General features: G+C 44.8%; 1 protein-coding gene across 4 annotated transcripts in view; it reads left to right on the forward strand.

The window, feature by feature from the left end:
* Positions 1-12,275, forward strand: part of TLN2 (talin 2) — a gene marked incomplete at its 5' end in the record, with an annotated part of 203,651 nt that overhangs the window by 45,079 nt on the left and 146,297 nt on the right. For all 4 annotated transcript variants that reach the window (XM_079698821.1, XM_079698822.1, XM_079698823.1 and 1 more), the window contains 7 exons: positions 2,180-2,281; positions 3,025-3,101; positions 5,624-5,804; positions 6,709-6,822; positions 9,543-9,651; positions 10,409-10,617; positions 11,172-11,270. In XM_079698821.1, coding sequence (XP_079554947.1) covers positions 2,180-2,281; positions 3,025-3,101; positions 5,624-5,804; positions 6,709-6,822; positions 9,543-9,651; positions 10,409-10,617; positions 11,172-11,270 — 891 coding nt within the window. The remainder of the gene's footprint in view (positions 1-2,179; positions 2,282-3,024; positions 3,102-5,623; positions 5,805-6,708; positions 6,823-9,542; positions 9,652-10,408; positions 10,618-11,171; positions 11,271-12,275) is intronic.

Here is a 12,275-nt window from a genome sequence, read left to right on the forward strand (position 1 = left end):
CTTTACTTCCATTTAGGTCTGTTTACGCTCCACACTTTTTGAGTATAATTGTTTAAATATTTCTTCTGTATACATTGACCACTACATGAGATGGTGTTACAGCTTTTGCTTCAACCATAAAATAAAATTGAAGAAAACTCATGAGGTGAAGGATAGTCTATTACATTTACTTCTGTTTTTATCCATCTCATTGTTCTTTCTCTTTCAAGTTCCCAGTCTTCTTTCGTTTTCATTTTCCTTATGTTTGGAGAGCTTTCTTTAGCCATTCTTTAAAGGTAGGTCTGCTAGCAACAAATTCTTAGTTTTCCTTCATCTGATAATGTTCTATCCCCTTCATTCATGAAGGTTAATTTTGCCAGATACAGGATTTGAGATCCACAGTTCTTTTCTTTTAGCACTTGAGAAGTGTCATTCTACTTCTTTCTGGCCTCTGTGGTTTCAGAATAGAAATTTTCTGTCATCGGATTGGTATTCCTTTGTAGGTAATATGTTGCTTTTCTATGGATGTTTTTAAGTTTTTCTTTTATCTAGTTTTCAAAAGTTCTTGGGGTGGGTTTCTTAGGTTGATTCTATTTTGGGGTTTGCTTAGCTTCTTGAATTTGTAGGTTTATGTCTTTAACTAATTCAGAGACGTTTTCAGCCATTATTTCTTTTAATACTTGTTTTTGTGGGGGGGGTCCCACACTCTACTCTCCTTCCATGTTTCTGATGATATGGATGTTAGGTCTTTTCATATATATATATATATATATATATATATATTTTTTTTTTCTGCCATGCCACACAGCTTGTGTGATCTCAGTTCCCCAGCCAGGAATTGAACCCTGGCTGTGGCAGTGAAAGCCCAGAATCCTAACCACTAGGCCACCAGGGAACTCCCATTAGGTCTTTTTTTAAATTGTTCCACAGATCCCTGAAGCTCTGTTGTATTTTGTCTGTTTTCTGTTGTTTCACTTGACTAAATTCTGTTGATCTGTTTTCAAGTTTATTGATTCTTTTCTTTGTCATTTCCATACTACTGTTTATATTCTGTGCATTTTACTTCGGTTATGGCATTTTTTAATTCTAAAATTTCAATTTGGTTCCTTTTTATGACTTGGGTTTCTTCGTTGAATCTTTCTATTGTTTTCATTTGTTTTGGGAGAATTTGTAATTGGGCGTTGAAACATTTTATTATTCAAAATCAAAAAAACCTTATCAGATAATTCCAACATCTGCTTCATTTCAGTATTGGCATCAGTTGATTATCTTTTTTTACGTTGTAGTTATCCTGGTTCTTGACATGAATAGTGATTTTCAATTATATCCTAGATGTTTTGGTTATGATAATAGGAGACTCTTGATCGTATTTATATCTTCTGTTGTAGCAGACAGTCACCTTGTTTAGGTTTAGTATGTAGTGTTCTAGTGTTCAAGTCTTTGTGGACTTGAGTTGCAATGGCAGTTTATTTTCTGAGCCCTTGCAATGCTATTCTGGATTGCTTTGTACTTCTGACTCTGCTGGGGTTCCTGCTCAAAGCCTGTTGGTGCTTGGGGTGTGGGGGAAGAAGGTACTTCCTTGGGCCACCTGCTATTGCTGGATGACCTTTGTTAGGGGAGGTAGAAGCTACTGAGCCTGAATCTACTTATGCCACTGGGTGGAGGGGAGGGAGACACAGGGCTTCACTGTGGCCACTGCTGCAAAGTGACCAGATCACCTGCCTGCCTGGGTTGTGGAGCAGGGCCTGGGATGGCCAGACTTTCACTGCTTTGCAGGTACTGGTGAGCAACAACCTAGGTTGTGGAGCTGCTTGAGGCTCCCAACTAGGTCTCTGTTGGACTTCCCCTCTCCTGGTCCCTTGGCCAAAGAGAACAGGCTTTTGGGAACTTCCTGTTGGACGTTCCAAGTTTCAGCCCTCTCCAGCACCCAGTCTTGGGGGTATGGGATCTAAAACAAAACTCAAGAACTCCTCAGACTGTGGTTCTTCAGGTCCTGAGGTCACCAGCCAATCCACCTTTCCAGCTTTCAGAGCCCTTTACCATTGCTTGTTGAATAAATTTTAGGAAGTTCAGTTGTATTTAGAGGGGACAAGCAAGAAAAAGTGAATCCATGCCAGAACCTGTTCCAAAACTGGACCCCCTCACCTTTAAAACTGCTGATGTGCTGTATTTCTTCTAATGTGGGTTTTTGTCCCCCCAGGATTTTGGGGAATATCAGGAAAGCTACTATTCAGTACAGACCACTGAGGGAGAGCAAATATCCCAGCTGATTGCAGGCTACATTGACATCATCCTCAAAAAGGTATTTCATACTGATGCAAATTGGACAACACTTCTTTATTAAAAGACTCAGTTTAGATGATGAAGCTACCTGAAAAACAAACAAACAAACACCTCATGTAAAGTACTTGATTCACTAATTGAATCTTTAACATTAAGATTGCTTAAATGTGAAGTCTTTGACCTCATATCCTAGGAGAGTTTCTGATTTTGCTGCAGCTCATATTTGTGTCATTGACTGCCAGGTCATGAGCAATAGTGCATCATTTAGCTAATGAATGAGCCTGGCTAACCCCTCAGCATCTTCCTCTCTAGGTAATTGTTATGCTTTCCAGCCTCTATAGAAACTGGCTTTAGGGTCTGAAGATGTTCCTTTTCTTTCTTCTCTCTCTCTCTCTCTCTCTTTTTTAACCTATTTTAATGGGGGGTTATATGCCATAGTGGTATACCTTTCCTAGGGCTTCAAGATACAGCCCACAAAAATAGCTAAGTTCTACCAGAATATTAATATCTATGTCTTGATTTTAACTGTATAAAATTGTGCAGTAATGTACACAGAAGACATTATATGTCTCTCTATATTAAATAATATATTTCTTTTTCACTACTATTGCTTTGTTTCACCCATCACTTATTAATTATCCAATACAAGGAATTTGGGGTAAACCTTAACAGATCTGCTTGTGTGGCTCATTTTAAAAGGCCTCTTAAAAGGGTCTTGTGTCAAGACCTGCTGACTTTCGTTTTTGTCTTGTTTTACCTCAGAAACAAAGTAAAGATAGATTTGGACTAGAGGGCGATGAGGAGTCAACTATGTTAGAAGAGTCCGTTTCCCCCAAAAAGTAAGTATCCTTAAGAGCACTGGAGAACTGCCTTCTCCCTGGATACAGGGCAGGTTTCTTCGTGCCAGCTCTCGGACTGTTGCCCTGAAGTCCCTCACGTGGAGGAGGTGATAGTGGATGAGATAGATGAGTCTTGCTTCTCGAAATGTGGTCCCCAGACCATTGTCATCAGTGTTGAGGGTGTCTTGTTTGGGCGGTGGTGGCTGGGGACTTCAGGGAGACACTGAACAAGATGTAGTGCTTAATTCCATCTTTAGACCCAGTGAACCTTCATGACTCCTGTTCTGAATTTCTGATTTAAATCTCATAAACTGCATCATTATCATCAGAGCCTGGAGACTGAGTTTAATTCTGTACCTTTGGGCTAGGGGCCTAGCCAGTAGAGGAGTTTTTGTTTATGGGATGCTTTTACCTGCCACGCTTGATACACATGTCATGAGGCAGCAGAGGAAAAAGAAAAGAACATGGACCCTGGAGCCAGAGTTACTGGGTTCAAATCTGGGGTCTGTTTTCTAATGTGTGGCCTTGGGGACATTATGAATTTTCTCTGTCTCTTTCATCTCATCTATAAAATGAGAATAATGATTGATCGTACTACCTCATAAGTTTGAACTTAATGACTGAGTTACTAATAAAGCACATAAAACAATCCCTGGTACATAATAAATGTTTACTATTATCATCATTTTAAATTCAGAATAATCTCAATTTAGCTCCATTTTATAAATGAGGAAACTGAGATTTATTAAAATTAAGTAACATCTAATAAGTGAGACTTGTTGACCAAAACCTATTCAGCTACTCTCTTGATGTTAAATAGAGCATTGCAGTAATAACTTTTCTTGTCTGTACTTTATTGTGTGTGTCCATCTTGCTGTCTCACTTGATCTCAACAGCATCCCCTTGTGGAAAAGGTAGGCTAGATTTTATCATCCCCAGTTCGTAGATGAGGAAACCGAAGCTCCTAGAGGTTAGTTGAGATGCATGCATGTGGCAGAGCCAGGACTCAGATTCAGGTGTTCTGATGTCTCCTATAGTGCACTGCCGGAGAGTTCAAACATATTCCAGCACATTGAAGTTGTCTGGTAATAGGAATTGTTTCTCTAATGTTGCTACTCTGTACACTTTCTCACAGTTTGCCTCATAATCCCCTTGAAGGTGCGTTTCCATTTGTCCCTTATTCGTACGCAAGTTGGAACCAAATTTGATGTGGTGCATTTCAAGTACTACTTGCTACCCTCTGGCAAAAGACCTTAATTTCTTGAAATTATTAATGACCATTAGATGGACATTAGTAACCTAGTACCTCCTAGTAGGGTGAGCTGTTCACTTCCTAGGACCCTGCTGTGCTTGAACTTCTCCTAGGAGCAGCTCAGTAAGTGTCTGAGCCCCGAGTGCTGGGACCCTCCCCACTGATGCAGAGGGCATCATGGTGCGGTCTGGTCATGGCAAGCAGGAAGAGTGGTCCAGGGGAGTTCCTCATCACTAGACCTTCCACTTCTCCCTGTATTAGACATTGGCTGAGATCTTGCAATGCAGCTGAGCTCCGAGAGGAGCCATAGATCCACCCTCCCTAGTGCCAGCCCCTCCGCAGATGTTAATGTTGCTACGTGGATGCCTGTTGCTTGGAATCCTAGCTTGGCTCACAAGCTTTGCCCTGGACAACAGGGAATGATGACCTGCAGTGGTTCCAGAACCCTGAGACAGAGGCTCCTGTGCCTTAATGCAGCTGCTCAGCAACCCCGCCCCCTGGAGACTGACCCAGACTCTCCCTGTGGGTTTGTCCACTGGGCTATGAGGCACCTGTGCCACCCTCAGATTCTTACCTTCATATGCTCAAAGTCCTTTGCACTCACTGCTCATTCCAGGAAAATATCAAGAAATAAAAAAACTGACAGTTTTTTTATTAGATGCCCTAGGAGTCTTCCCAGACTTAAGTTGAAATCATCTGGAAGAGAGCCAAAGTCTGCCAATCATCAGGGCTCCTAAGGTGTTGAAACATCCTCTGTGGTCAATGGCTTTTGACCTGGGGAAGGGGAGCTAAGCTGTGGGAGATTTTAAGTTCTTTTCCACACTTCGTCCTTCAAGCTAAGGATAAATGATCTCTGTCCCCAGGGCTTAGAATAGAACGTGGCACACAGTAGATATGTGTTGAATGAATGCTATTTCAGGTAGAATTTACGAAATAATAGATCAGTCTATCCAAAGCATTCACTTATGCCTAGAACATCATTATTTTTTGTGTCTTTTTAAAGAACAACTAATAGCATAATGCCATGAATCTATCAATTAGATACACTGGGAGTAGTTATTTATATTACTGATTATAAAAGGATTCATTCATCTCAGGGTTCTGCTGAAACATTTTAGTGCTGCTACTTCGTTCACAATTCTGTCTGTATTTGCTTCTTGGAAACTGGTTGCCATAGCATGAAGCAGTGAACACTGGTGACACCTGTGGTATCTTATTACACTCCCTGTGAATGGCCACCTCGCAGTGACCAACGTGTCTGTCCCCCTAGGTCCACCATCTTGCAGCAGCAGTTCAATCGCACCGGGAAGGTGGAGCATGGTTCAGTGGCACTGCCGGCCGTGATGCGCTCCGGCTCCAGCGGGCCCGAGACCTTCAACATTGGAAGCATGCCCTCCCCACAGCAGCAGGTCATGGTTGGACAGATGCACCGAGGCCACATGCCCCCGCTGGTGAGGCTACCGGGTGACTTGCCCTGCTCGTCACTATGCTGCCTTTGGTGTCCAGGGAGCCACACCAGCCTGGTGATAGGTTGTGTGTGTCATCCTCACTCTCACTACTTCCTGTCTGAATCCTGGCTCTTCAGCTGTGCAGTCCCAATGCCTAATTCCCAGTGTGTTTTCTTTTAAATGGGTGGCTCTGGCAATGCCCTGTCTAGGACCACAGGTGTCCTTTAGGGCTGGACAAGGACCAGTGGCCTCTCCACGTGGTTTGTGAGAGAAGGATAGGACCCTGCTCCCCTGCCTGCCCATCGGCCCAGATACCCCCCAGAGAGGCTTAGAAGTAGACCAAGTCTATTCCGATCCACACATTTCCCCCCAGCGGATCATTGGTTCTTTCTGCTGTGCTGGTCTACCTGACTCGGGGCCTCTCTCAGGCCTGCTCTGGAATCCCATGCTTTGGGGCAAGAACTTTTTGAAAGCAGAAGAGCCTTAAAGTCCAGAAGTGATTTGAGTGGAGAAGCGTGTTGACTGTAAGTTTGGGTGGAATCTTATTTACCAAGAAGAGTTCTGATGTAACACACACGTGATTCCTGTGCAGGAGACCTTCTGTCCTGAGCACTCAAGGATTGGGTCCCCTGAGCTCCCCTGCAGAGACTCTTTCTGAGCCTTCTTGTTCTCCACACTCTGCTGATTAGAATCACCCTATTGCAAACACTCATATTCAGTGTCCTATTAATGTATTATAATACCTATTTCTGGCTCCCCGTTGAAATAGGAGCTGGTTCAGTCAGTTTGTTGAGATGTACCCTGGGCTGCTTTCTCATGATCTCAGGTCCAGTTTCCTTGCTCATGTAGAGCCTGTGTTGCCAGTCCAGGAGTGTGGTGTGACCCCTTGTGTTACCTGCCTTTGCAGACCTCGGCCCAGCAGGCCCTCATGGGGACCATCAACACGAGCATGCACGCTGTCCAGCAGGCCCAGGACGACCTCAGTGAACTTGACTCCCTGCCGCCTCTCGGCCAGGATATGGTAAGTGTCGTTCAGTGTTTTTATTCTATGTCTCTGCCCTGGCAGAAAACAGGGTTCTGTGCTCTGGCTGGATTCAGTAAGGTGAATCTCTGTCTCCAGCTAGGTGAGTTGGAAGTCCATATTTTTTCAAGAGATGGAGTCTCCATCTCTAGGCTGCACCACGGGAGGAGAGAATCATAGGGTGCTACGGGCTGTTGGCAGTACCCCATAAGGGCTAAGAACTTGGACTCAAGTCATATCATTTGGGCCCAAATTCCAGCTCTACTGCTCAGTGGCTGTGTGAATCTGGGCAGCTTACTCTCTCTAAGCCTCCATTTTGTCACCCCTGAGTAGGGCTGTTGTGAAGACCCAACAATCCAATCATGTAGAGAGTTCTCAGTCCCTCACCTAACACATAGTGAGAGCCCAGTGAGTATTAGCTAGGTTTGTTGTTAGTATTTACCAATGGTTCACACACTTGAGCAAGCATCAGAGTCATTCAGAGGGCTTGCTAAAACAGATTGCTGGGCCCCTCCCCCATTGTTTCTGACTCAGTAGGTCTGGGGTGGGGCCTGAGAATTTGCATTTCCAGCAAGTTCTCAGGTGCTGCTGCTACTTGTCCAGAGACCATGCTTCACAAACCACTGGGTTACTACTATTGAGCTTTTCAGTGAGGCAGGGCGATTAGCTGCCTTCCTGTAGCTGCTGCTGCATGAAATTGTCTAGCCCCTTGCTACTTAAGTTGTGATCCACAGGCTAGCAGCATTGGCAGCACTTAGGATCTTGCGAGAGGTGCAGAATCTGAGGCCTTACCCCGAACTTCTGAATCAGAATCTGCATTTTAGTAAAGTTCCTAACTGTTTTGTGTACACATTTGCAAACCACTGGCGATCACTGTCCTTCCCTGCCCTGCTTCGCACATGAAAATCACCTGAGGAGTTTTAAGGACGAAGCCTAGGGCCCAGGTCAAACCAAACAAATCAGTGTTGCTGGGGGTGGGGCCTGGGTATCAGTGGGTTTTCATCTCCCTATTGTGATTCTAATATGCAGCTAGGGTTGAAAACCACTGCTTTAAGACTGCTGGACCATCACAGGGCCAGAACCAAGACACAATTTGTAGCCTCATCTTGTCCAGCCAGGATAACTGCCTCCAAGTTCTCCCTGCTCGGTGTTTTTCATTTGTGTACTTGTGTACCTGCAGGGTGCAGCATCCTTAGTGCTGTTTCTCCCAGGTCCCTGAAGTCATTAAATATTTTGCTTTGGGGAGCTTGAGAGTGAAAATACATATGGCAGACTCCCATATCCAGCACAGTTGTGAGAGAAGGTTTTAAAATATCTGGATTTAATATTCTTGTTTCACCAATTTTCAAAGAGTTATTATATAAAATATTTTAGTGCTAGACATATGATGAACCAAGATTAATATTTTGGGAATGTTTTGGGAAGCAGATCAGCACCTTATATTACCATAGGATCATCATTACCAGTGTATAAATGAGCATTTATTGGCTAAGACCAGAAACAGCCAAAAACAGAATTTGCTATTTATAGGGTCAAATGAACATGAAGTATAAGAACTAGAAAGGTTTTAAAAGACCACTGAGGGCTTCCCTGGTGGCGCAGTGGTTGAGAGTCTGCCTGCCGATGCAGGGGACACGGGTTCGTGCCCCGATCCCGGAGGATCCCACGTGCCGCGGAGCGGCTGGGCCCGCGAGCCATGGCCGCGGAGCCTGTGTGTCCGGAGCCTGTGCTCTGCAACGGGAGAGGCCACAGCAGTGAGAGGCCTGCGTACAGCAAAAAAAAAAAAAAAAAAAAAAAAAAAGACCACTGAGTGAGATTCCATAGTAGAAGAAATGAAAGGCACAGGAGTTGGGTGAAATGTGCTCAAAGTCATATCATTTGTTAGTGGTAGAGCTGGATCCAGAGCAGGGGTCTTGACAACCACCTCCCAAAACCCTACCAGGAAAGGTGCCGCATCAACACGACATTCATCTTGTGAACAAAAGACAATTGCTACGCTGATAGAACACTCATGAGCTAGAACACCCTAATTCTAACCCCATTCTCTAAAAAACAAGATGAAAATTAGCAACAGTTGTTGTTGCCACTGTGCGGTATTATTATGAGATACTAATTTTTTTTTTTTGTAAATTTATTTATTTATTTTTGGCTGTGTTGGGTCTTCATTTCTGTGCGAGGGCTTTCTCTAGTTGTGTCAAGCGGGGGCCACTCTTCATCGCGGTGTGCAAGCCTCTCACTGTCGCAGCCTCTCTTGTTGCGGAGCACAGGCTCCAGACACGTGGGTTCAGTAGTTGTGGCTCATGGGCCTAGTTGCTCTGCAGCATGTGGGATCTTCCCAGACCAGGGCTCGAACCCGTGTCCCCTGCATTGGCAGGCAGATTCTCAACCACTGCGCCACCAGGGAAGCCACATGAGATACTAATTATTTTCATTTTTTAAATTGAATTTACCTACATAAAGCCACAGAAATTTTCTCTCCAAGATCTTAAAGAAAACATAACATGAGTAAAAAGCACTGGGAATTTACATGCCATTCAGCATAAGTGAATGAGCAAGAAGCCTGTTAAGGACATTGTTCAAGGTGACTTAAGGGCCTCGTTGGTGCTGGCCCAGTGAGAAGAGTGTGGCCAAAACGCTGGTCTCATTTTATGGCACGACTTCTCTGGTTTCCTGGGCAATGCTGTGCAGCAATTTTGTCATGAAGTTGTCTGGTTTTGCAGGCGTCTAGGGTATGGGTTCAGAATAAAGTCGACGAATCCAAACATGAAATCCACTCTCAAGTCGATGCCATCACAGCTGGAACAGCTTCAGTTGTTAACCTCACAGCCGGTAAGTCCCTGAGGAATTCGTGGTGTATTGTGATTTTGTTAAAAAAAAAGTTCTTATTCTTTGATTGAAACAACAGATTTTTCCTATTCTGAGAGGAGAATTAGGCCCTCACAATGCTTCAGACATTTTCTCCTACTGACCCAGGAGAAATGTGGTGAGCATCTCATGCCTTTTTGTCTGTATCATGCATCATCAGTAAAAACCACTTATCCAGCTCTTCTCGTTGTTCGTCAAGCTGCTGGACATACTTCAAAGTATATCGAGGCCAGTTTCTCCCTTCTGAGAGCTTACAGTCTCAAAATGGTTTTAGATGACTAGCCATCATGGGTGCCTTCTTCTGTCTTGTCCAGCCGTGGTCTCCTCTGTATAGCACAACTCCCAGCCTTGCACTGTCACATGAGAGCCAGGGAAGATCTTGGCTTCACCAAGCCACATTGCAGTGTTTCAGGGGTAGAGTTGACCTCTCCAAGCGGCTGACCTTGGAGCAGCCTTCTGAAAAGGGCTGTGAGCTGCTGATTCTTCCTTGGGAATTTTAAAGGTGCACATGCTCAGTATCTTAATATATGAGGCCTCGGGGTAAAAGGACCCCATGAAGAGCAGTACCTTGGAGATGGGGAGACGTCTGACTCCTGCAGGATGGGGGCATCATTGGTGGGGGCAGGGTTCTGTTGCCAGTGTTACCCTGTTTCCTGTCAACCTGGGCCCCCCTCAACCTTCACCGCCCTCCTTTGATGGTGATGGTCCTTCTCTGTCCCAGGTGACCCTGCAGACACCGACTACACCGCTGTGGGATGTGCCATCACCACCATTTCTTCCAACCTGACGGAGATGTCCAAGGGCGTGAAGCTGTTGGCGGCCCTCATGGATGATGAGGTAGGCAGCGGGGAAGACTTGCTCAGAGCTGCAAGGACCCTCGCCGGGGCCGTGTCGGATTTGCTGAAAGCTGTGCAGCCGACTTCTGGAGAGGTGAGCTTTGGGGCCATCAGTCACTTGGGTTCTGATGAGGGAGGTGCAGTCTTTGGGTCCTATGTGGTTCTTGCTTCCTGAGCTGTCCCTTCCATCCTGACGACTCATGTTCCCACCCTCTGCGGTTTGGAGTTGGTGAACTGGGTGCAGAAACCATGGTTCAACCTTTGAGACTGGTTGAGCTCTTAGTAGGAAGCCTCCTTTCCCCACCCAAGGGTACTTGATTAGATGTAACCTCAGAAACTAACATACATGACCAATACACATTTAAAGGGGATACAAGTCTATATGCTAATTTCCTACCAGCTGAATGAGGCTCATTATTTGAACATTTCACATCTATGCAGCCATTGCTGGTTTGTGAGCCACAGGCATTTCCTTGCACAGATTCCACCAGGACATGTATGTCTCCCATCTGGCAGATAGTTCAAGAGTCTCACTGAGGTGCAGGAAGAGGCCATCCTGAAGGATTCCTCTTCCTGCACTGCCCTGTCTGATGGCGCTGGGGAGGCAATGCATACTCTTTCCCACTAAGATGTGCTCTGTGTTCATAGCCTCGACAGACAGTTTTGACCGCCGCTGGAAGCATTGGACAAGCCAGTGGAGATCTTCTGCGGCAGATCGGAGAGAATGAGACCGATGAGCGATTCCAGGTAAGATATTTGCAGCCCATAATCTTGGAGCCTAAGCGATGGCCTTAGACCCAAGCAGGGAGAAGGTAATGAAAAGCTGAGTCTTCCTTGAGCTGACAAAAAAAAAGATGAAGGTGGATTATCTTGGAGTGTGGTCTTTATGTGTTAAAGAGAAAGAATTTTTAATTGAAAGACTCATTTCACTTACATCATGCATCACCACTTTGAAACACTTACTTAGCTGTTCTCACTAGTCAGCGTGCTACACTTTCTTCAAACACAGATTTGGACGGAATAATGTCACAACCACCCTTATATCAACCACCCAACCTCTAGAGTTATCAACTCATGGCCAAGCTTGTTTTATCTATTTGGGACGGTTTTTAATTGCATCATTCTTTTTTTTTTCTTTTGTTTTTTTATGAAGACATTACTTTTTAAATTTTTTTTATTTTTTACCTTATAAATTTATTTCTTTATTTTTGGCTGTGTTGTGTCTTCGTTGCTGTGTGCAGGCATTCTTTAGTTGTGGCAAGCGGGGGCTACTGTTCATTGCAGTGCACTGGCTCTCATTGCAGTGGCTTCTCTTGTTGCTGAGCACAGGCTTTAGGCGTGTGGGCTCAGTAGTTGTGGCTCGCGGGCTTAGTTGCTCTGCAGCATGTTGGATCTTCCCAGACCAGGGATCGAACCTGTGCCCCTTGCAGTGGCAGGCGGATTCTTTTTTTTTTTTTTAATATCTTCATTGGAGTGTAATTGCTTTACAATGTTGTGTTAGTTTCTGCTGTACAACAAAGTGAATCAGCTGTAAGTATACGTATATCCCCATATCCCCTCCCTCTTGAGCCTCCCTCCCATCTTCCCTATCCCACCCCTCTAGGTGGTCACAAAGCACTGAGCTGATCTCCCTGTGCTATGTGGCTGCTTCCCACTAGCTATCTATTTTACATTTGGTATGTCAATGCTACTCTCTCACTTCATCCCAGCTTCCCCTTCCCCAGTGGGAGGATTCTTAACCACTGCACCACC

This window comes from Hyperoodon ampullatus, assembly GCF_949752795.1.
Source record: "Hyperoodon ampullatus genome assembly, chromosome: 3".
Classification (NCBI taxonomy): domain Eukaryota; kingdom Metazoa; phylum Chordata; class Mammalia; order Artiodactyla; family Ziphiidae; genus Hyperoodon; species Hyperoodon ampullatus.